Source organism: Geotrypetes seraphini, chromosome 12, assembly GCF_902459505.1.
Source record: "Geotrypetes seraphini chromosome 12, aGeoSer1.1, whole genome shotgun sequence".
Lineage (NCBI taxonomy): Eukaryota > Metazoa > Chordata > Amphibia > Gymnophiona > Dermophiidae > Geotrypetes > Geotrypetes seraphini.
Window position 1 is genome coordinate 6,071,834 of NC_047095.1, and position 26,150 is coordinate 6,097,983.

General features: G+C 43.1%; 1 protein-coding gene across 2 annotated transcripts in view; it reads left to right on the top strand.

Annotated features, from left to right (window-relative positions):
• The window catches only part of NR5A2 (nuclear receptor subfamily 5 group A member 2), a 255,326-nt gene extending 229,389 nt beyond the window's left edge, over nucleotides 1-25,937 (top strand). For both annotated transcript variants that reach the window (XM_033915244.1, XM_033915243.1), the window contains exon 8: nucleotides 24,120-25,937. In XM_033915244.1, the coding sequence (XP_033771135.1) occupies nucleotides 24,120-24,367 (248 nt within the window). In that variant the 3' untranslated portion in view covers nucleotides 24,368-25,937. The remainder of the gene's footprint in view (nucleotides 1-24,119) is intronic.
• The last annotated feature ends 213 nt before the right edge of the window (nucleotides 25,938-26,150 follow it).

The following is a 26,150-nucleotide window of genomic DNA, read 5'->3' on the forward strand; positions in this document are numbered from 1 at the left end:
TCTGGTTATGTCAGCAGTACCAAAATATTCCTGGACCATCTACAGTTGCTACAAAATACAGCAGCCAGAGTAATTTATGGCTTGAATCACCAAGAAAGAATCACTCTTTTTTTAATGTAAACGTCACTGGCTTCCTGTTCGAACTCGCTGTAAATTTAAGATGTGCACCTTGATTTTTAGAATAGTCCATGGTATGGTTCCAAACTATCTTCTTGAATTAAAGTTACTGAAGAGTCAACAATCTCTGAATAATCTTTTACTCTTTCCATCTATATATAAGATATGTTTTAAATGTTTCTTAATAACATCTTTCCCATGTCAGGCCATAAAATATTGGAATTCTTTACTGCCTACTCTGAGAACAGAATTTTCGTATATCAGATTCAGAATACTATTGAAATCTTATCTTTTTAAGGAAACATCTTAAAAGTTTAGAATGAGAAGTTTGTATTTGGTATGACTATAACACTCTTAATTTCTTATTTCTAATCTGCTATAATTTATAAGTTTAATTGTAATTAGAGATATTAAGTTCCCTCTTTTATCTTTTGTAATCCTCACTAAGGCCTAGATTCTTAAAAAAACGCATTAAAATACGATGGGCTGCTATCGCAGCCGTTCTGGTAGCAATTTTTAAAAAAGCGAGTCATTCTCCAAAAAAATGCTCATGCTAATTAGGTTGGTAGAGAGTAGCGAAGACTCACTAAATTTGCATATGCCCATAACTGGTGATAGTGATGGGCATATTCACAGAATAAATGCAAAAAGAAAAAAACCAAACCCAAAAAACTAAAACAACATCAGGAAAGATGTTCAATCAACCAATCTCCTCCCCCCCCCCCTGAAATACACACACAGCAGCAGGAGAGATATCCACTCTCTGCTGCTGCCATGCACCCCCCCAACAGCAGTAGAAATGCCCACTCTCCCGCTGCCAAGCGAACCCCCCCCAGCAGCAGTAGAGATGCCCATTCTCTCCCGCTGCCACAGAACACTCCCCCCCGCCTCCAATGCCCAGCATCCTCTCCCTCTTACCTTGATTTAGATGACTCCTCCCACCGGCCTAATGGCCTGCCTCTTCAAAATGGGCCTTCCCTTCCCCGGTGCATCCTGGGATGGACTGGGAGCCTGAGGCTCTGATTGACCCAGGTTGTTTAAAGCCCCTCCTATGGGAGGGGCCTTAGGCGTCTAGGCCAATCAGAGCATTAGGCTCCTCACTGATGCATCTGGGGAGGGGCCAGCTGACCAGAGGGAGTAGGCATCCCTCCGGTCAGCCATCTAAACCAAGATAAGGGGGAGAGGGTGCTGGGCATTGGAGGCAGGGGGGTGTTGTATGGCAGCAGGAAAGAGTGGGCATCTCTTCCGCTCCAGAGGAGGAGTTCGCTTGGCAGTCTCTGGTTTTTACCATTTTCCTTAGATCTGACTCAATTAGGGACAAGGAACTGGAAGCTGACTGAGAATGACTGGGGTTTACTTTCTAATTTTCTTTTTAATTTTTTTATCTATATTTTGTTTTTCTCTTTATTTATTTCTGCTTTGATATTGAAGTTTTCTCTTATGTTGTGCCTTTTTGTACATCTATTGTATTGAACTTATTGTATTATCTTTTCTCTTTTTCTTCTCTTTAAATTTGTATAGCATGTAAGGATATGCGGGTTATTAATTTTTTTAATAAATAAAGAAACAAAGAAATAGGTACTATAGTTAAGATTGTGAGCCTGTTGGAACAGAGAGGAAAATTCAAAGTACCTGATTAGATTTTTGAATTTAATTGTTTTGTATACTGCTTTGAATCCTTTGGAAGATTTAGCGGTATATAAGACACCACATTACATGAAAATCAAGAATATTGTGAAACGTATACATTTACCTCCTGGTTTACTATGAGATAATGAAATGCTTTCCCAGCTTGTCCAAATGAAAAAAAGGAAGGGGCTATAACGTACTCAGCACCAAAGAATTATTTTCCATGTAAAGCGTGTCGTGGTATATCCTGTTTACATGTGGTAGGAGTTTCAGAAGGAAATGACCTGACTTTCAGAGATTCACACTGAAGACATAGAGGACAGCTGAACCTACTCTCACATCACTGCGAGGTTCTAACTCAGTTAATATTTGGCTTTAAAGTGTTATCACAGCAAATATAGAATCCACACTCTCTCGCTGCATTGCTCCTTCTTTGCTAAAGTCAGTTCCTAATTGCAAAATGTTTAATATTACTGACATTTGCACTCTGTTGAGCCCAATTAACCCCCCCCCCCCACACACACACACACACTTTCTCAAAAACACAGAAACATTTTTTTAGCGCAGGCCAGTGCGCTGAATGTTCTGCGCTGCTCCCAACGCTCATAAGAACTCTATGAGCAGCGCAGAGCATTCACGCACCAGCCGGCGCTAAAAAACATTTTTTGTACTTTTGTAAAAAAAAAAAAAAAAAAAGGGGTGGGGGTAAGACCAGTGAATTTTGCAAGCCAGTGGGCTCTTGAATGATGCACAAAATGAACTTTATACTAGGGACCTTAAAAGGTAAATGTTAAAGTGTTCATTAATTAATGGGATTTTTTTTTGTCTTCGTCTTTCAAGACAAACTGGAGGAAGTACAAACTCTGTGTTTGAGAGACAAGCTATCACCATATTTTGCAGAATATGTAATATATTCAAGAACACCTAAGGGCTTACTTTTCAATAAGGATGGAAGAATATATGTACCCCACTGTGAGCTCATAGTGAGGCTCTTTCATGTAAAAAGTTGGTAATTAGTCCCTGAGTGAATAAAGTAGCAGAGAGGATAAGGGACTGGCACTAAATGCGGCAGCGCATAATGCATTTCTGCTAGTTAGAATTTAAACGGTGGGAGTCTACTCTGGCTCATACTGTTAAAAGACCTTTACACCGAAGAAACTCTATTCCTGTTAACTAGCTGAAATCTAACAAGTGCCAGGCTTTTAACTAATTAATTTGCAAGCTGTAAAAGCTGGCATTGCAAGGTTCATTAAGAGATATATAGATTGCACCATCTTCTTCTTTAGCTCAAAGCCTGTGTCAGAATCAGACCCCCCAGCCACCACAGAATTGCAACCGAACACTGATTTATTATACACTGTTACACCAAAGAGGCTGTTAATGATGATACGGATGCTAATTTGGAGAAGAGAGAGAGAGAGAAGACATTATGGAGGTACTTTTATAAGAGTTTCACGACATTAACATGTGTAAGTGGCGGATTCACATGTAGAAATTGACTTGCGCATGTAATAGCCTTTTTAGAAAAGTCACTGTTTATTTGTATATTTGTGTCCCTCTCTGGGAAATCATGACGAAAGTCACCAGAAACAAACATGGAGGTTTTCTTGAAATTCCACTAAAGCAGGGGTCCTCAACCTACTTCTCAGCCAGTCAGCTACTACCCAGCCAGTCAGATTTTCAGGATATCCAAAAATGAATATGCATGAAATAACTTTGCATATCGTAGCGGCAGGGCATGCAGATCTATCTCATGCATATTGGTTGTGGATATCCTGAAAACCTGAACTGGCTAAGTGTGTCCTGAGGACTGGGAAGAGAACCCCTGTACTAGAGCAAACAATTTGGAATACAGCGGGCCAAACGCCATCCTTTTATATAAAACATTTTAAACAATTACAGAAGTTCAACTATGCGATTGCTTTTGGACCCATGAGGCCATAACCCCTATTTGTCCTGTTTGTCCGTTTTGATTAGATTGTAAACTCTGTCGAGCAGGGATTATCTTTTACATCAGTGGTCTCAAACTTGCGGCCCGCCAGGTACTATTTTGAGGCCCTCGGTATGTTTATCATAATCACAAAAGTAAAATAAAACAATTTCTTGATCATATATCTCTTTAGCTATAAATTACAATAGTATTATTAAGACTTAGCCAAAAGGAAAGATTTATAAAGTTTACCTCATGCAAAATTGTCATTTCTTTAATAAGACATTAACAATTTTTTTCTGAGGCCCTCCAAGTACCTAGAAATCCAAAATGTGGCCCTGCAAAGGGTTTGAGTTTGAGACCACTGTTTTACATGTTTAATGTACTGCGCTGCATCCATCTCAAGGCCAGCTTAACCTATGGTCCAGGGCACCAGTAAAAAAAGGGCACCAAATACCTGGGCCGGTGACATCACTGGCCCTATATGTTAAGCCAGAGGTTTTCAACCGGCACAGAAAACAGCTTTTTTCCCCGCTTATACAGTAGCAGTGTCTCCTTCCCCTCCTGTCCTGCCACACCCCACCCCACCGCGGATCCTCAGCACCCGCCTTCCAGCAAACCTGTTCATCACTGGCGGCTGTCCGAGTTGAGCTGAATCCTTCCTTCTGCAGCTTCCTACCCGCGCGTAAACATAAGAATAGCCTTACTGGGTCAGACCAATCCTAGTAGCCCGTTCTCACGGTGGCCAATCCAGGTCACTAGTACCCGGCCAAAACCCAAGGTGTAGCAATATTCCATGCTACCAATCCAGGGCAAGCAGTGGCTTCCCCCCTGTCTTTGTCAATAACAGACTATAGACTTTTCCTCCAGGAACTTGTCCAAACCTTTCTTAAAACCAGCTACGCTATCCGTTCTTACCACATCCTCTGGCAACGCGTTCCATGACTGCCTCCGGTATTATGAGCACTATAAAAAAAAATTTCAAGATTAATCTTTTCAATGACAAATATGATCACATGACACCAGCCTACCTAAATCACACTGGCTCCCAGTGAAAGACCAAATTTTATTCAAATTCTGTTGCCTGTTATTTAAAGTACTACAGAGCTATGCCCCAATTTATCTGAACAATAGACCTGCACTGAAAGAAGCAAAAAGGCCTCGGAGAAACATGAATCCCTTTTCTTACCCCTCAACCAAAACCCCCCCCAAAAAAAACAAACCAAAAAGGCTAAAAAGTTAGAAGGCCTGCTGTCATTCCATGCAGCAAAACTAGGTAAAGATGTCGTCAAAATCTTAGGTGCCTGAAATGTAATTCCATGGAATTGTTCAGATACCTCTTATTGTAATCCGCCTAGAACTGAAAGGTTAAGGTGAAATAGAAGTCTATAAATGTAACATCTCCTTAAACTAAGGCCCTCTTCTATCAAACTGTGATAGCAGTTTTTAGTGCGGGGAGCTGCACTGCTCCCGATGCTCATTGAGTTCCCGTGAGCGTCTGGAGCAGCGCGGGCCATTCAGCGCGGCTCCCCGCACTAAAAACTGCTATTGCAGTCTGATAGAAGAGGGCCTTAATGTTAATGATGTGACTACAGTTGTGTTTGTCTTTATCCCACTGTTTGTTGGGCCGATATCCAGTCCCACAATGCTAAGCGCCTTAATTTAGGACAGATTTTGAGGCAGTGCCAGAATAATGTAACTGCAAGTTTTTTGATTGTGGACTGAATATCTGCATAATTTATAAAAAGAAAGGTTTCCCAGCCCCTCCAAACCTCCTTCCAATCCCTACCCCTGGAAGCACCCTCTTCCAATTTCTCTTTCCCCCTGAAATGACTCCCCTTCTGATCCCCCTCCCCCTAAAACAGCAATACTCCCCTAACCCCCAGTACTACCAACATCACCATAGGTCATCCCTGGACCTACCTAGCATCCCTGGTGGTCCAGTGGAGGTATTGGGGACAGGAGCAAACCTCACTTGTTCTTGCCCCTAGTGGCTGCTGGCTGCATCATCAAAATGGCTGCAGTGATCTGTAGCAGCAGCCTCATGGTACTACTCAAGTACCGTGACAGATCATAGCAGCCATAAAGAGAAAAAAAGAAAAGTAAAAAGTAAACCCCAGTCATTCTCAGTCAGCTTCCAGTTTCTAGGGGCAAGAGTGAGTGGTGTTCACTCCTGCCCTGTTGCCCCACTAGGCCACAAGGAAAGCTGTCCTAAATTCACCCACACATCTTATGTAGGCCCCGGCTGAATATCTCTGGAGCCCACAGAAGCTCCTCCCTAGCACCTCCCTCTAGCCTGTCCCTGACTGGCCCACTCTTTTTTGGGCCAGTCAGAACCGATATTCAGCGGCACTGCCTGTCTCAGTGCCATTGAATATTGGCGTTTAGCTGCTAATTGGGCCTTTATTGTTTAAATTGCTTAAATCATTCTGAATATTGAGCCCTTATCTTTTAGGCCCACTCTGTTTCCACCCAGAACATGCCCACACCACATCCCATTGTGATATGCACATTTTCCAGTTTTAGACATGTATATCCTACCTTTGCAAATTTGGGATATAGATTTGCAAATTTGCAAAATCCTACCTTTGCAAATTTGGGATATCAGCAGCTATCCTGATATCTTTAAGATAGCCATTTGCCAGGGCTAGCTGGAAGCCTGGGCTGACCTGACCTGTTGCTGAGTATGAAGTCTCCTGCCTTTAGGACAAGCTGTGTTCCCTATTTTTTTTTGTGTGTTTGTTTGTTTGTGGGCTAGGTTTACCCTCTTGATTCTTGTCCCATCTGATTGGCCATGTTGGGGCCAGCCCACGAGTCAGAGGTTTATTTGCACTTCTTCTGAGCTGGACCAGTATTTGGTCAACAGCTTTGATTCATAGGCGGTCCATGCCCTCTCATATTAACATCGGCAGTGTCGATTTTCTAGAAAACATATACACTCTTCCTTTACAATCTTTCTTTCCATCAGTATTATTTCCCTGTATACTTATGTGGGGGGTTTTTGGTACACATACAACAATATACTTCTATAGAAAGTGCAAATAATGAGTCACTGTTCACATCATTTTTCATTTTTCAGTAAGTTTGCTAGGTGTCAGTGTAGCAATACATTTTGTTCACTCTACAGATGTCATTAGCGCTTTGAAAGCAAGTTAATTCCTCACATTCAGATGCGCTCTGCAGTGTTCTGGTATGTTAGCTAGTCCGAATCAGCCCAAGCCTTGACAGAACTTACCCAAGGAAAAGTTTATTTTTGGAGTTTTTTACCAGATGTGAATAGCTGGCAGTGCAATCAATGTAATCAAGTGAAGGATTATTTAGGCTTTTGGCCTATTTTGCGGTTGTAATGAACATATTTAATGTTTATCTATTTGTTTTTGTTTTTTTAAATCAGCGTTCCCATTTTATGAACAAAAGAAAATAACGTGATTCTTCTACCCCCCTTCCCCCCATTTTTCTAATGTAGTCATTTTCCAAATTTGGGTTCAACCCCTCCTTTTTTTAAGATCTGCACTCATGTACTGAGGCACATGGTTTACATCTTTTATATCATGTGCCTAAGGAGTGGGCTAGAGGTAGAGATGCAGCCTCTGCACTTAGAAGCTGTGGGATCCATTCCCAGGGCTGCTTCTTGTGACCTTGAGCAAGTCACTTAATCCTAAATTGCCCCAGGTACAAAATAAGTACCTGTATATATGTAAACCACTTTAAGGGCTCCTTTTACAAAGCCGCATTAGCGGCTTTAGCGCGCGCGACTTTTAATCACGCGCTAGCCGAAAAACTACCGCCTGCTCAAGAGGAGACGGTAGCGACTAGCGCGTCTGGTGGTTTAGCGTGCGCTATTACACGCGTTAAACCGCTACCGCGGCTTCGTAAAAGGAGCGGTATGTTTTCTGGGACCCACTACAGTTAGAATCATTTATTCAGGGGAGAAAAGTCTGATCTGTATCTAGTCATTTCTCAGTTAAAAATGGGGTACTAAAATAAATAAAATTGCACTTAATTGTAAGGGGAAGGGGTTCTTCATTTCCCCCTAATTGTTTTCTTTTTAGCCTAAAATGAATATATGTTTCTTTCCATTTTTTTGTGGGCTAGATGGATTTTCTTGTTTGATTATTTGGAGTACTTTGTGATGCAACAATGTAAAAATATTTTCAATTAAAAAAAAAAAACAATATATGGTGCCATATATTAGGCCCAACTTCCGCACCAAATTTTCAGCACGGAAAAGCAGTCTAATGGAAGATAGTTACGGAAACAAGGCAGAAACTGCAGATCCATGCCAAAAAAAAAGAACACTTATGTGCCCATTTAGAGAATACAGTACTCCCCCGATATTCGCAGGGGTTCCGTTCCAGGAACCCCTGCGAATGTTGAAAAACCGCGAATATGGTTTTTAGCAGGGGAGACAGGAGAGGGCAGCTGGAGCGCCGGCGAGTGAAGGAAATCACTCGCGGTATGCTCCGACCGCCTCTTCCTGTACTAAAGGCGGGCCTCATCAATCAGGAGCTGCGTGTCAAAGCAGCTCCTGATTGGTGAGGCCCGACTTTAGTGTAGGAAGAGGCGGTCGGAGCATACCGCGAGTGATTTCCTTCACTTGCCGGCGCTCTGGTTGCCCTCTCCGGCTGCCCTCTCCTGCCCGGTCATTCGTGGTTGGAAAATACCGCGAATGACCGGGGGAGCACTGTACCACCTAAATTTTTCCATGCAAATCTGCAAAGGGGACATGGCCATGGGAGGGGCATGAGCAGATTAGGGGCATTCCCTTAAAATATGCACTGTATTATAGAGTAATGCATATCCCAACTTGCTTGCCATGATTTACACTTGGTTTCAGTTGGTAACTCCTTCCACTCAAGAGTTCAACATGGATGCCAGAACTATGCATTTTTCTATCAAGAGTCCCAGTGCTGTAATGCCCCATTATACATTACCGTTCAGCACCAATTTTTTTTTTTTCAGCGCCAAATTTTGAGTGCCATTTACAGAACCTAGCTCGAAGGGCTCCTTTTACAAAGCCGTGTTAGCAGTTTAACGCGCGTAATAGCGCGCTCTAATTTGCCAGCCACGCTAGCTGCTACCGCCTCCTCTTCAGCGGGCGGTAGTTTTTCGGCTAGCGCGCGCTAAAAAAAAGTGCTTGCGATAAAGCCGCTAACGCGGCTTTGTAAAAGGAGCCCTTAATGTATATTCTATCTTGTTAAGAATGAAGTTAGAATACCTGGTATTTTTTAGACCTCTATGATGACACTTTTTAGAGCTGATGACTCCCATTTGAGAATGACACTGGAACAAATTTATCCCCATCCCCCGCCGGAACTCGTTTTCCCATCCCTGCCCCATTCCTGCAAACTATGTCCTCATCTGCACAAGCTCAAACACTTTAAAATCATAAGTGTTTGAAGCTTGCGTGGTTAAGGCAGAGCTTACAGGAATGGGGCAGGGACAATGACAGCGTCAAAACTCGCGGGGAAATTGAGTTCCTGTGGTACCGCTCCATTTTATATGGTTAATAGATTTTCTCTAGCATCGTATAAAAATACAGTGGTGCCTCACACAACGAACTTAATTCGTTCCAGGAGCAAGTTTGTTATGCGAAAAGTTCGTTATGTGAAACGCGTTTTCCCATAACAATACATGTTAAAAAAAATAATTCGTTCTGTAGCATAAAATATGCTAAGATGACATAAAAAAAGATAAATTTTTGGTTATTATTTTTATTTAGATACATCTAAAAACATAATTGTTTTTTAAAACACACATTTTTTAAATTTAAAGACAGACTAAGTAGAGTCTAATTTTACAGTGAGAGGGCAGAGTCTCAGCGGCAAAAACTGGGACTGTTCATTTTTTTTTTTTTTCTAGCATCGGGGAAGCGGCGAGAGTAGCTCCGCCCCCCCAACGCATCAGCAGTAGGCGCCGGGCCCCTGCGAGCCGACGGTCCGCCACTGCACAGGGAGCCAGGCGGAGAGAGGGCAGTTAAGCGCAGTGCCTGCGCGGAAGGATGCAGCTCGGGCGACTTCGTTGTGTGAAACGAAGTTCGTTGTAGGAAGCAAGACATGAAGTTCGTTGTGCGCAGCGTTCGCTGTGCGAGGCGTTCGTTATGCGAGGCACCACTGTAGTAGAAAGTCTCATATCCTATTCACCTTTCCGTCAGTACAGGGCTGAAAAAGTAAGACATTTCCGAGCCATACTTTAACATTCCAAGCAGTTTCACACGACAGAATTTCGATTGTTATTGCTTGGAGCCTGTTCTTATAAATATTTCAGAACTCAACTGAAAACTTATCTCTTTTCAAAATGCTTGGTCAAATTTTTTTTTTTTTTTGTCATTCTTAAATTGTTTTTAGTTTATAATCTTTTCTAAACCGTGTAGAACTCATGGTTACATGGTTAAGAAGTATTATGTTATGTTACAGGGAAAAATTTGTCCCCATATTCTAAATGCTATTTTCCACAGCCATTGATTTATTTCAGATGCTGAGGAGAACTGAAATTTTTTTTAAAAAGTTTAATTTAAATTTTTTATTGTTTTAAAAACATGTCTCTCTCCCTTGTTTCTTACATTTGTTTCTGAATTTAAAACATTGAAAACCCTTTTGTTTGTTCGAACTTTTTTTGAATTAAAAAGTTTCGGGTTTGGTCCCAAGATGCAGCTCTACATGGTTCCGATGAACAGTAAACCTATGGGCTCCTTTTGCTAAGCTGTGATAGCATTTTTAGCGCTCGCAGAATTTTAGCGCGCACTAAACCCGTGCTACGTGGCTAGAACTAACGCCAGCTCAATGCTGGCATTAGCGTCTAGCGTGCATTGCAATTCTGCGTGCACTTAGCGCGTGCTAAAACCACTATCGCAGCGTAGTAAAAGGAGCCCTAGGTGTTTTTTTTTTTAATTTGTTATCTGTTTTATCTGTAGTATGTTTTCTGAATATGTATGTTATTTAGATCCTTGCCTTGATAATAGCTAGGGGCTCCTTTTACGAAGCCGCGTTAGCGGTTTAACGCGCATAATAGCATGCGCTAATTTGCCGGCCGCGCTAGCCGCTACTGCCACCTCTGGAGCAGGCGGCAGTTTTTCGGCTAGTGCGATAAAGCCAGGAGCCCTACGTTATAAATGAAATAAATAAAATTCTAAGCTTATAATTTTAGTATTCTTTCATTTATAATTTTTTCTTTATGATTTAGGGGTAAAGTTATTAATGTGGGCTATTGTTAAATTAAGTTATTTTAGCATGGGGTTTCATTGCACTAAGGTCTCCTTTTATCAAGATGTGCTAAGGGGGTTAGCGCGTCGGACATTTCATCATGCGCTAACCCCCGCAGCAAGCCAAAAAACTAACGCCTCGTCAATGGAGGTGTTAGCGACTAGTGCGGCAGGTGGTTGAACGCACAGTATTCCACATGTTAACTGCCTACCGCACCTTGATAAAAGGAGCCCTAAATGGGACCCTGTGCTAAATTAACTCAGGATTAAAAGTAGACCATGTGGATAAAGTCTCCCCCTACTCCTTTTCAATTTTTTATATATCCTATATAATAAAACTCCAAGCGCGCATGCACACTTAGAGTTTTGTGATTCCTGGCTCCGTGAGATGTGCCTCCGTGCCGAATTCGATTTTCGAACACGGAGGCAGGCCAGAACACGGAGCAACTCCCCCCTCGCCATCACTCACCGCTAGAGTGCCTCCTCACTGCTGCCGCTGATTTGGAGGGAGGGGCACAGGCGCACCTGACAGCATCTTCTTCTCACCCTCCTCCCTCTTGCCTGCTCACCCGCCTGCAAAGCGCTGCGCAGTGCTGCCGCTGGCCTCGCCGTCTTCTCTCCACTAAGGCCCGTCTTCCTCCAACGGACTCTTCTCGGCCTTTGTAAGCAGTACCGCTCCCCCAATTCCCCTTATCTCGGCGGCAGCAGCAGCAACGGTGGCCCCAGTGGTTTTCGCAGCCTTCCATCACCAAAATGGCCCTACCGGCCGAAGTTTACTTTTAAGTTAAAAGCCGCTATGGCAGCTCCTCTCATGAGCCGCAACTGTGTCGGAGAAGGCTTCCGACGCAGGCGGCGATCGTGAGAGGGGCCGCCATGGCACATTTAAACTTAAAAATAAACTTCAGCAGGTAGGGCTGTTTTTCCTACGATCGAGGTGGAAAGCAGGGAGGACAGAGACTAAAACTAATCCTGCATGCTATATCGCGGCAAGGGAAGGGGGGGGGGGCAGGGAGCTGGCCAGACCGCGGGAAGGGAAGGGGGGGGTAGGGGGAAATGATGCTACTGCTTCACAGGGATATGGAGGGAGAGCAAAATACCGCTGCTGTTGCTGCATAGGAAAGTTGGGGGGGGGAGAGGGAAATGCTGTTGCACAGGGAAGTGGGATAGGGGCAGGGAGAGAGACAGATAGACAAAGGACAGAAAGAAAGACTGGGGCAGGTAGAAAGACAGAAAGAAAGACAGACAGACATATATTCTAGCACTCGTTAATGTAACAGGCTTAAACACTAGTATATATATATATATAGTGCTGTTTTCAATAAAGGATTTGTTGGAGAAGCTTGCTCGCTCTTTGATGATTTTGTGAACTGACTATACCTCTTTTATCTGTCTCTACTGTATGCAAATGTATCTCATGCATATTTATTTGGGTATCCTGAAACCTTAAGTGACTGGATTTGTCTTACCCTTCTATTCATATTAAAATGATGTGTGTCATATTTATGAAATGGAAAGAACATTAGCTCTTCAGAAAGGAAATTTTAATAAATTTCAAGATGTGTGGGGGCCATTAACAAATTATTACAATGAATAAATATCATTTCCCTGGTTAGTACAAATGAAATAATGGGGAGGGGGTAATTTTTTGAATTTTCACTAGGTGCTTTGAATGAAAGGAAAGTCTTTATTATATGATATATGTGTTATGATATATTGAAGAGTTAGGAGGGAATGGGATAAAATATATTGAGTATGATTAATTATAGAATTTCAAGTGATATATTTAAGTTAAAATGATGTTACTTTTTGTTACATTTGAGGTAAGTTATAAAAATGAATAAAAAATTTTAAAAAACAATGATGTTCTAATCTGAAGCATACTTTAATTTCAAATTATGCATAACACATAGGTTCTGTCACTGCTACTGAAACTTTTATTCTATTTTTTTGCTATAAACTGATCGATAGTAGAAAGGTCAAAAAAGAACAACCCATGTTTAAGTCATACCGTGCAATTTGGTCACAAATTAACCACTGTGCAAGCTTTGCGTGGGTGGTTGGATGTGAGAGAGAATCGGACAGAAAAGATGCCACAAGCACTCACGCTTCTAACTCATAGCTGAAATATCAAATCTAAGAGGTCCTTTTAAGGTGCATTAACCGATTGAGCACGCGCTAAATGCTAAGGCACCCACAGAATATAATGGAGGCCTTAGTATTTCGCGCTTGCTAAATCGGTTAATAAGTCTTAATAAAAGGATCCCTAAAGGAAGTTTCTCAGTAGCACTAAACAGAGAATGAACTCGTCTAACTCGGATGGTTTATAGCCAAAATGCAGATTCAGCACCAGATGTCAGACATTTAAAAGATCAATAAAAATATTGAATTGGCGGAACCAGCAACTTTACTTTTAACAGTAGCGCTCGCGCCAGATAAAAACTGGTTGTTGAGACTTTTCTTTAAAAATAAACAAAAAGAATTTTTAGGTTGTAAAATACAGATGTTTCCAGATTTGGCCAAGGAGACCCAGTGAAGGAGACGTGAATTTTTGTTAAGGAAACCTGGTGTTATGGCTCTAGGGGCTACATTTTATTTGCGACATCCATGTAAATGTGTAATTAATTATCGTTCACATAAATTTGTCTTCTTTGAGCCATCTCAACTGACAACCTTTCTATCAACTTCATGTTTGGAGAAAGATGGAACATGAGTGCTTAGTTTCAGAAAAGGTGTATTATTTCAGTCTACTAGTATATTTATCTAATTTAATTTTTCTTATTATTACTTGCCCATCATCCACCTTGGATCCTATTTGAGGACTTGAGTAGAGATTAAGCTTATATTTGATGTTTTTTGATGTTTTATGTTTAATTACTAACTTTCTTGCTGGATTTCCTTTCTGTACAAGTTATGCTTGATTATATTGAAAATTCAATAAATATATATATAAAAAAAAATAAAAATATTGTAGTGAGTCCATGAACTCTAGAGATCTCAAAGATCTCTTCTTCAGAGAGTGCATATACTGCAGCCTCCATGGTTGGGAGGTAGATGCTGGCCAAAAATTACAAAGACTAGGGGACACTCAATGAAGTTACAGGGAAATACTTTTAAAACCAATAGGAGGAAATTTTTTTTAACTCTGAAATGCGTTTTTGAAACTCTGAAACGCGTTGCCAGAGGATGTGGTAAGAGTGGATAGCGTAGCTGGTTTTAAGAAAGGTTTATGCAAGTTCCTGGAGGAAAAGCCCATAGTGTGTTATTGAGAGAGTCATGGGGGAAGCCACTGCTTGCCCTGGATCGGTAGCATGGAATGTTGCTACTCCTTGTGTTTTGGCTAGGTACTAGTGACCTGGATTGGCCACCTTAGATGGACTATTGGTCTGACCCAGTGGGGTTATTCATATGTTCTTAACTCTTTATTTGATAAAATGTCACTCTATACAAAGATGTATATTTCTCCAGCTGCTGGAGTGGTGAGACTGTTTGCTTCTGTCTGTGTTGCTATCAGCTGTCCAAACTCTCAGTGTGGGTTCCAGCATCTTCAACATTCTGTTGGGCTGGAACTGCAGTTGATCTGATCAAAGACCATTTAGGGTGACTAAAGATCGACAGTCTACACATGCAAAAGATTTTCAGTCCCATTTGTGGATTTTTTTAAACCTTTTTAGAAGTGTGGATTTTTTTTTTTTTTTTGTATAATATGAATTAGAAATTAGAAATTTCAAACTTCATTGAATAATAAAGGAAGAGTTAATAAACCACCGATGAAAGAAAAAAATGTTAGAGGATTTTCTATGAGGCGTCAACTTTCCCTTTATTAGTCAATAAAGTTTGAAATTTCTAATTTCTTATGCATATTACATTAAAAAAAAAAAATCCACCCCTCACAAAAGTTTTTTTTTAAAAATCCACAAATAGACTGACATACAAAAGAATAAATCTGGAGCATTGTAATTTATCCAAATCAAATTACAAATTCCAAAAGTATCCTGCATGTTTAAAAACCAGTGAGTAATAATGGCCAGTCAAGTTTTCAGGATATCCACAATGAATATGCATGAAAAAGATTTGCATACAATGGAGGCAGGGTATGCAAATTAGTCTCATGCATATTTATTGTGGATATCCTGAAACCATTACACTTCTCCCTCCGTATTCGTGGTGGATACGTTCCGGCTATAGGCACGAATATGGAAAAACCACGAATAACTTTTCAATATGTTATTCGCGGTTTTGAAGAAAGTGACATCATTATTGCTATTGAAACCGCGAATAAGAACTGGTATGGGATCTTAAATAAACTCACCGCACCTGCACACCTGCTATGAAACACCCCCCCCCCCCCAGCAAAAGACTCCAAACTTAACTTTTGAATGTTGGTCAGGGAAAGCTGCCTCCAAAGCGGTGAAAAACAGAGAAGCATGGAAACGAGAGCCAGAGAGAACGAGAGCCAGGCGGCCTTGAGCATGCGCAGATGCTCAGGCCCAGCCCAGGCAAGAGGCAGGAGCTTTCTTTCACTCGCATGGGGGTGCGATGTGGTTCTCGCGGGGGAGCCTTCGCGAGGGGGGTTTGCGATGCCGGTTCGGGGGGGTGCGAAGCCGGTTGAGTGGGGGGGAGGGGGTGATGGAGCAGCGCCGATAGCCTCAGGGGGGGAAGGAGGAGGTAGAACGAATCAAAGCGAGTTTCCATTCATTCCTATGGGGAAACTCGCTTTGATATACGAGTAACTTGGTTTACGAGCATGCTTCTGGAACGAATTATGCTCGTAAACCAAGGTTCCACTGTACATTGAACAGCAGCGGTCCAAGTTGACCCTCCTCCAGTCAGATTAGTGGCCCTTCACTCCTACCCTTTGCTTTCTACCCACCAACCAATATTTGATCCATCTATGTATGTCTCCTTCCACTCCATGGTTCTTCAGTTTCCGTAGTAGGCGTTCATGGGGTACCTTGTCAAAGGCTTTTTGAAAATCTAAGTATACGATGTCTATGGGGTCCCTTTTTAATTCCTTCGAAGAAGTGCAATGAGTTCGTTAAGCACGATCTTCCCTTGCAGAAGCCATGTTGGCTTGTTTTCATCAGTTTATTCCTTTCTAGATGCTCATCGATGCTGTCTTTTATCAGCGCTTCCGCCATCTTTCCCGGAACCGAAGTCAAACTTACCGGTCTGTAGTTCCCCGGGTCACCTCTCGATCCTTTTTTAAAGATGGGTGTAACATTTGCTATCTTTCAATCCTCCGGGATCACGCCTGTTTTCAGGGATAAATTGCAAACCTGCTGTAGTAGTTCCACTATTTCCTCCTTTAGTTCTTTCAATACCCTAGGGTGGATTCCGTCCGGACCTGGAGATTTGTCGGTTTTTAATCTATCTATCTGCTTATGTATGTCTTCAAGGCTATAACATCATGTATAATTTCTGGTAGCACACCTGACCCACCCATAGCCTAGCCACTTTTGAGTTGTGTGCTATGAAATATAGCTTCTTGATTGATTAAATTGTGAGCTCATTCAAGCAGGGACTGTCTCCTTCATGACTCTATACAGCGCTGCGTACGTCTGGTAGAGCTCTAGAAATAATAGTAGTAGTATTTATTTATTCAGTTATCTATACCATTCTCCCAGGGGAGCTCAGAACTGTTTACATGAATCTATTCAGGTACTCAAGCATTTTTCCCTGTCTATCCCAGTGGCACAGGAAAATCCCTGAGACAATGGAAGGAGCAGCGTGGATTTGAACCCACAACCTCAGGGTACTGAGGCTGTAGCTTTAACCACAGCATCACACAATATGTAAGCATGTTGTAGAATAGGGCAGGTCTATGCATAGCTCCAAATGACTGCCAATGAACAACAATTATTAATTGTTATACCTCATTAAGTAATTGGTTTGCACACGGATCTGGGAATTGCATCCAAATTGCGTACCCAACTTTGGGCAACCTATAGAGAATCTGGGAGTATGTGACATGGCATTTGCATTTTAGTATTTTAAGAGACCTTAAAGGAAATTGTCAAACATATGGTCAGATTCTATTTTATACTGAACTAACCAATTTTTCCTCTGCATTAATAGGCTTGCTTACCAGTAGGCAACCCCCCAAACCCCCCCCCCAAAAAAAAACCAACCCTTAATAATAACAGCATCAGGCACTGATTGCAGGTTAAAGGGCACTATCTTATCATGCATTCTGTCTAAAGAATGGGCATTATATTTTATAAAGATCATTAGTCACTGAGATATATATTTTAGAAGGCTTCTATTAAGGGAGATTATTTTGACAGTCATTGGAGTGTACCAGATGGTTCATTAGCATAGGGTAGGCATGTCACAGGCTTTCCGAACCATTTAGAAAATGTCAAACAGAAACAAGAGACCTGTCACTTATTATTAGAATTAACTACATCATATGATGGGCAAAGAATTCACCTTGGGTCAAAAAAAATGAATATGGAATTATATAATGGGTTAACAATAGGTCTTCTTCTGGGGTCGCTTTGTTGGTGATATATTAGGGACCTTTACTTTAGAAATCAACCTTTCCCTTCCTGTTGTATGAAAAGGGGTTGACTTTGTTCAGAATCTGCTGGTGTCTAATTTGAGGTATTTGCAAAAATTTCAACAGGGCAGGCACGGTGCTCAAGGCCTCGTTTTTGCCCAGGAAATTTGGCACTGGAGTTTTCTATATAATCAGAGCATGTAAAGCAAGCCTTCTTTCAAGTGGTTAATGTGCCTCTTAAGGGGCTGAGTCTAGAACTGGGTGCCTCCATTTTGGCACAGTAGCGGGGTCTATTATATAAAGAAGCCCAGATCTCTAGGCTCCATTATGAGAGTGTGGCACAGTGGTTAAAGCTACAGCCTCAGCACCCTGGGGTTGTGAGTTCAAACCCACGCTGCACCTTGTGACCCTGGGCAAGTCACTTAATCCCCCCATTGCCCCAGTTACACTAGATAGATTGTGAGCCCACTGGGACAGACAGGGAAAAATGCTTGAGTACCTGAATAAACCCATGTAAACCATTCTGAGCTTTCTGGGGAGAACGGTATAGAAAAATTGAATAAATAAAAAAAATATACTAGCACAAGCTGGCGTCAAGGCACCTAACATTTAGGCTCCCGCACTTATCAGCCATAGAACTGGTGTAAGTGTCCAAGTGTGGAAGGTTTGTGCGTAACTTACAATATTCTTTAAGTTACATGTGTAAGGGGGTGACCCGTCAAATGCGCGCATGACAAATGCGCCCCAACAATTGTGCACACTGAATGTGAGGTGACTCGTCAAATGCGCCCTGATGGTGGATACTATTTTGTCTTTTTGAGGGTTCCAAAGTAACCCTCTTTTTTGAGGGGGGGTGGCCCCCACCACCACTACACTTAAAAGATTCACTTGGTATCTAGTGTTAGGGTAAGGTTTACATAGAAACATAGAAATAGACGGCAGATAAGGGCCCACGGCCCATCTAGTCTGCCCACCTTAATGTCCCTCCCCTACCTTTGCCCTGTAAATAGATCCCATGTGCCGATCCCATTTGGCCTTAAAATCGGGCACGCTGCTGGCCTCAATCACCTGTAGTGGAAGACTATTCCAGCGATCAACCACTCTTTCAGTGAAAAAGAATTTCCTGGCGTCACCTCGTAGTTTCCCGCCCCTGATTTTCAACGGATGCCCTCTTGTTGTCGTGGGACCCTTGAAAAAGAAGATATCTTCCTCCGCCTCGATGCGGCCTGTAAGATACTTGAACGTCTCGATCATGTTCCCCCTCTCTCTGCGCTCCTCGAGCGAGTATAGCTGTAATTTGTCAAGCCGTTTTTCGTATGGTAGATCTTTGAGTCCCGAGACCATCCGGGTGGCCATTCTTTGCACCGACTCCAGTCTCAGCACATCCTTGCGATAATGCGGCCTCCAGAATTGCACACAGTATTCCAGGTGGGGCCTCACCATGGATCTATACAATGGCATAATGACTTCCACCTTACGACTGACGAAACCCCTTCGTATGCAGCCCATGATTTGTCTTGCCTTGGACGAAGCCTGCTCCACTTGATTGGCAGACTTCATGTCCTCACTGACGATTACCCCCAAGTCTCGTTCTGCTACCGTTTTTGCTAGGATCTCGCCATTAAGGGTATAAGACTTGCATGGATTCTGGCTGCCCAGGTGCATAACTTTGCATTTTTTGGCATTGAAGTTGAGTTGCCATGTCCTAGACCATCGCTCCAGTAGGAGTAGGTCGTGCATCATGTTGTCGGGCACTGAATCTTCGTCTGTTGTGCATTTGCCCACTACATTACTCAGTTTGGCGTCATCGGCGAATAATGTTATTTTACCTCGAAGCCCTTCTGCCAAGTCTCTTATAAAGATGTTGAATAGGATTGGGCCCAAGACTGAGCCCTGTGGTACTCCACTAATCACTCCATCATTTCGGAGGGGGTGCCGTTCACCACCACCCTTTGGAGCCTACCTCCAAGCCAGCTCCCAACCCATTTCGTCAATGTGTTACCTAATCCTATAGAACTCATCTTGCTCAGTAACCTGCGGTGTGGTACGCTATCGAATGCTTTGCTAAAGTCCAGGTACACGATGTCCAGGGACTCCCCAATATCCAGCTTCCCCGTTACCCAGTCAAAGAAGCTGATCAGGTTGGATTGGCAGGATCTCCCCTTAGTAAATCCATGTTGTCGGGGATCCCGTAGATTCTCCTCATCCAGGATCTTATCTAATTGGTGTTTGATTAGAGTTTCCATTAGTTTGCTCACTATCGATGTTAGACTCACTGGTCTGTAGTTTGCTGTCTCCATCTTTGAGCCTTTCTTGTGGAGTGGAATGACGTTACCCGTCCTCCAGTCCAACGGGACGCTGCCTGTACTAAGGGAGAGGTTGAAGAGCGCGGACAGTGGCTCCGCCAAGACATCACTCAGCTCCCTAAGCACCCTGGGGTGCAGGTTGTCCGGCCCCATTGCTTTGTTAACCTTGAGCTTTGACAGCTCACCGTAGACACTGCTGGGCGTAAACTCAAAGTTACTAAACGGGTCAACTGAGCCAACCCTTGTCTGTAGCTGAGGGTCGAGCCCTGGCGCTTCTCGGGTGAAGACTGAGCAGAAGTATTCATTTAATAGCTGGGCTTTTTCCGAATCCTTTTCCACATAGTCTCCGTCTGGTTTCCTAAGACGTACAATCCCGCCTGAGTTTTTTCTTCTAAACTGATATACCTGAAGAAGGATTTATCTCCCTTCTGGATGTTCTTTGCTAGAGACTCCTCCATGAGGAATTTAGCCTCCCTGACTGCTGTTTTGATGGCTTTTGATTTGGCCAGGTAGTCTGCTCTAGAGTCCTGCTTCCCTCATTGTTTGTAAGAGATGAATGCTTTTTTCTTCTCCTTGATCAGGTCTGAGATCTCCGCAGTAAACCACTGTGGCTTATTGTTCCTTCGCCGTTTACTTACTGATTTTACATAGCGGTTTGTTGCTTCTTGTATGGTTGCTTTCAAAGTCGACCACATGTCTTCCACGTTATCGGTTTCTTCTTGGCTTTGTAGCGCCTGGTGAACGAAGTCTCCCATTTCTTTGAAATTTGTGTCCTTGAATTTGAGGACATTGGTTAGTGTAGTAGATTTAGTGAAACCTTTCCTGATATTGAACCATACCATGTTGTGGTCACTGGAGGCCAATGTGTCACCCACCGAGACCTCTGTGACACTTTCTCCATTAGTAAGTATCAGGTCCAGTATTGCCTGATCCCTTGTCGGTTCCAACACCAGTTGCCTGAGGCTTGCTCCTTTCATAGAGTTTAATAGCCTCCTATGAGTTTACATCATGATTATGGGAACCCTTTACATAAGTGGATATCCGGAAGGCCCTGATTTGCTCAGACTCTTCAGACCCCGTCCCTTGGCCTTCCGGATATCCACTTACGACAGATTCGGTCACAGGGCGCAATTGATGGGCTTCAATTGTCCGTGCGCGCAATTGTCGGGGCGCATTTGTCAGAGTGCAATTGTCGTGCGCGGATTTGTCGGTGTACCGTGTAAGGGATGTTCTGCATCTGTATATGCTCCCTTGCATTACGGAAGATGAGTAGGTATTTGCAGGAAAGCGTTTAGGCGAATTTTTGCTTTTATGGGCGTGTATGCCATTATTTATTTATTTAATTATTTAATTCATCTTCTATCCCTTTGTCCCCAAAGAGCTCAGAACGGGCTACAGGTTAAACATACATAAAATGTAAGTCTCCCTTCAACTTAGGAAGCAAGGAAACTCTTATATCTTGGCATCCCAAGTCCTTTAAATTTTCTTCACACTTCTACCTCTAACCCTCTGTTGTAGTTCCTTCCTATTTCTCCTACTGTAAACCGCGTCGAGCTCTACGAACGTGGAGATGATGCGGTATACAAACCTAAGGATTAGATTAGATTAGATTAGATAATATACAGTTAATAAGTTACAATTTGCAGTGGATTTGCCATAATTTAAGTACAATTTATGTTACAAGTTATTAATCTAATTTAACACATACTAAGGTCTAATACTAATACAGTGGTACCTTGGATTACGAGCATAATCCGTTCCAGGAGCATGCTCATAATCCAAAATGCTCGTTTATCAAAGCAAAGTTCCCCATAGACAATAGTGGCAACAGCAACGATTGGTTCCAGAACCCGGGGTATGTACCTGTCGGGGCCAGGTGCTGCAGCGCCGTTTCCTCCGTCCGCCTCCTCATCAGCCTCCTCCATTCATCATGAAGAATAACCCCACAGTGCCGCTTCGGAGGGGATGCCTTTAATGTGCCAGCCGCCAGAGAACCCGCAGTGCCGCTTCAGAGGGATTCCTCCTCCATCCGCCGGCCAGCCCTCCATGTCGGATGCCCCTTGCATGCTGGAGAGCCCCCACCTGAGCCCACGCAGCCGAGCGCTGCACGACACGCACAATGCCAATGATTGACTCTGTGCGCGTCACACGCAACGCGCAGGGGGGGACGACACCCGGCCGCGCAGGCCCAGACAGAGGTCCTCCAACCTGCGGAAGGCTGGCCGGAAGACGGAAGAGGAATGACTGTAAGTGCTCGTTTATCGGGGCAGTGCTTGGTTTGCGAGTCAAAAGTTTGCTGAGTGTTTTGCTCGTCTTGCAAAACACTCGCAAACCGGGTTACTCGCAAACCAAAGTTCCACTGTATAGTTAATTCTAAACATTTATGTACTGTATGTGATTTTTGTATAAATATGACCACCTAGGACAGTGGTCTCCAACCTTTTTCATGCAAAGGGCCACAATCTGAATACAAGAAAGCTCTGAGGGCCACCAGAAGATTTCAAGCTTGCACATACTAATTATGTAAACCACCGTCACCTGCTTATTCATACTGGGTATTACACGCTGAAAATTAATGCTTCTATATAGTTTAAAAACTCACTTTATTTTGGATTGTCAGCATTAGAAAATTCCAAAAATGAGACAAATGAGTAGGGTTGCCAGATTCTGTCCTTAAAAAAAAAAAAGAGGACGTGTGGCCCTGTCCCATTCCACCCATAGCCCTTCCTCATTCTGCCCCCCCAACCCCGGCCCCATACAAACCCCGCCTCTTCGGGGCCATGTCTGGAGGGCACCTGTGCATATGTAGATGCAATGCGATGATGTCACGTGCATGCACAGATGCACATGATGTCACCTCGTCACCTCTGCACATGCGCAGATGCATTCCAGACGCAGCCCCGAGCTCAGTGGTTTTCAAAGCCCGGACAAAGTGCTGGCTTTTGAAAACCCATCTGGACGCCTGGATAAACCTCTAAAAAGAGGAAATGTCTGGGTAAATTTGGACATCTAGTAACCCTACACTTGAGTGACAAACTTAAGAGATTGTTCGCAACTACTATATCAAGTGGGCAAGATTGAAATTACCGTATACATTCAAATATAGGATGAGATTTTTGGGCCAAAAAAATAGCCCAAAAATGAGGGTCTCGTCCTGTATATTCGCTGAATGTTCAGCCTTATCTGCTGTGAATCGCCTAGAACCATTCGTGGTCTGGTGGTATATAAGAATAAATTATTATTATTATATTCGGGTTGTCACCCAGTGACCACCCGACACCCTTCCAGATTTGCTGCAGGCCTGCCATTAGGCCAGGACAGGAGCGATCCCTCCTGTCTCCTGTCCCAGCTGACACTAACAATTAATTCCCCCCTTCCTCCCTCCATTGTGTACCTTTTTTCCTGGTGGCCCAGCGGTGTATCCCGCTCTGAACCCCTCCTGCCAATCTCATGGCCAGCAGCCAGCGGCGCACCCGGGCCGGCACACAGGAGCAAGCTTTTCAAGCTCCTGCACAGCCCTGCGCCGCTCCCTGAAAGGCTGCTGCCAGTTCTCGTAGGACTCACGGCTCTCACGGCAGCCATTCAGGGAGTGACGCAGGGCCGGGCGGGAGCTAGAAGAGCTCACTCCTGCATGCCAGCCCGGGTATGCTGCTGGCCGCGAGATTGGCAGGAGGGGTCTAGTGTGTGATACACCACTGGACCATTAGGGAAAAGGTAAGCGAAGGAGGGAGGGAGGGAAATTTTTAGTATCGGCTGGAACGGTAGACAGGATGGATCCCTCCTGTCCTGGCCTACCATTAGACAACTAGAGGGGGGAAGAGGGAAGGAAGGTGGGAAATGGTGAATAACTTGGCAGGGAGTGAGGGGGGCTGGGTTCAGAGCCTGGCAGGGAAGAGGGCTGAGTGCAAAGCCTTGCAAGGTAGGGAGGGAAGGGGGCTGGGTGCAAAACCTGGCAGGGGAGGGCATGAGAGAGGGGACACGGGGTGTAGATCCTGACAGGGCATGCACTTGAATACTAAGCCCCCGTCTTATATTCGAGTCAACCATTTTTCCTCCTTTTTTGGGGGAAAATAGGGGTCTCAACTTATATGCGAATCAACTTATATTTCAATATATAGAATAGCACACTTATAGGATTTGAAGAGCATTTCAGCTGTTTGAGGGCCACAGTGGAGAACTTTGAGGGCCACATGCTGTTGGAGACCACTGGCCTAGGACGTCCTTTAATAAATTCTGTTCTATCACACCAGTTCTGCTTTTTTTCTGCTGTGCTTTGGTCAGTACGTTTTGGATTCTTTCTCCTCTGTTTCTTATTATATCGCCTAGGTTATAGAATTGCCCTTTCAGAGGGACAGGGTTTTGGAAAACGGGAATTATAATGCAATTTAAATTTTATTTCTCTCTCCCTCTCTCTTTTTTTTTTTTTTTCCAATCTAGATGTTAAAAACCTTGAGAACTTCCAGCTGGTGGAAGGTGTTCAGGAGCAAGTGAATGCTGCCTTGCTGGACTATACCATGTGCAACTATCCACAGCAGACAGACAAATTTGGGCAGCTGCTATTACGACTCCCTGAGATCCGGGCTATCAGTTTGCAGGCTGAAGAATATCTCTACTACAAACACCTAAATGGGGATGTGCCCTGTAACAACCTCCTCATTGAAATGCTGCATGCAAAGAGAGCTTAAGTTATACTCCTAGGATCTTTTACTTAAAAAATATACTCTGCGCTGCTCCCGGCAATGCCAGTTTGAAAACAGAAAAAAAAAAAGACCACCTTAAAGACATTACAAAATGGTATAATAATCAAATACTTAATAGTAAGTGATATATCAGGGTATTTGCATTGCAAACTGTGAATCAAATGCTACTACGCCCCAACGGAAATTGCCTAGGAGTTTAAGTGGAAGACAACGAGATCCCAGGCGGTGCTGCGTCAACTTTGAAAAGAGTGGAACTGTTCTTGTATAGTTAATAAAGACTTATCTCCGCTCTGAAGAGATCGAAGAACAAATCCGATCCTTGTAGTTAAGCTAGTGGGGCGGGGTGGGGTTCTGACATCTTAGAACAAAACTTACGGGATACGGGATGCATCTCAACGGCGCTCTGCGTTATCTGTCTTTGTGACGCGGACCTTTACTCTCCTGCGATAACTGATGTGGTACCTGTCCAGGATTCTATATGAAAAAATCTCTGTAGTAGGCCACAGTATGTATTAAGTTTGCCAGTTCTTCAAGATCTTCTGTGTCGTGTCTCAGGCCTGCAAGTAGCTTTTATGAATGGTCTATTATTAAGTTACTCCAACATTCTTAATAGGTTCTTATGTTTGTTTAGTTATGTGTTTGTTTTCTTAAAGCAGACCTCTTCTGTTCAGCAGTGACCAAGAGTGGGTCTTCTGAGATCCAAAGGAAGTGATCAGATTCTCCCTTCTTCCCTCTTCCAGCAACAAAAGCTGTGATGCAAATATAACACTGTTTACTAAGGGACCCTTTCACTAAAGCACATTAAGCCCCAACGCACGTGCAGGGCCTTATTCTATATATGGCGCCCAAAAGAATCATCGCCAACTAAAACATTGTTTAGCATGATTTTATAAAAGCTCTAGGCGCCTTATAGAATCGTGCTAAGTGCCAGTGCGTGTTATAACTTTTAGGCCAAGAAAAACCAGACCTAAATACCTGCACCTAACCTGTGCACGCATCGAGCGTCTTCTATAACAGTAAACAGAAATTTGTAGGAATGCCCATGGTCCACCCAAGCTCCTCCCCTGGCCACACTCCCTTTACAGATCCATGCACTACAATTGACGCGCATCACTTTATAGAATGCGCCTACCAAGTTGTGCATGTGACTTTTAATTAGTGCCAATTAGCGCCAATTATGAGGCGTTAATTGCCAATTAGCGCTGATTAAAAACAATTGTGCACGTAAATAGGCTGCGTGCACCGATTTGAGTACACAACTTAAGGCGCCATATTAGAATTTGGAGATTAATGGGTGTTTTGCCTGTTTGCGTGCAGTAGCCTGCATATTATTTATTCCTTCAAAAAATGTTTTCCAGGGGTTGCACCATGGAAGCATTAACTAGTTGGTTAATACTAGGTTAACGTGGAAGAACTTCTAAGCTTAGCGCACAGGAAGGTCTCTCATTAGGATGTGCTAAGCCCAGATTTTACCATACTTTAGTAAAAAAAAAAACGAAATTATGTCTTACAATACAGTGAGGTTTAATTTTAAAAAATAACAAAGGATTTCCTAGTTACAATACAACCTTTTTTTTTTTTTAGGACATTTTGATGGCTTTTTTTTTTAAAATCTGAGATTGAAAAAAAAAAAAAGCAATAGATTTTTTTTGCAAAACTGTGGGCCAATATATCATGATAAGCAGGTTCAGCTATGCAAAACTTTTGCAGGGTTGGGCTGCAATCCATAAGTTCCATATTTTGCAGCGATCCGTAACATCACCAGTTG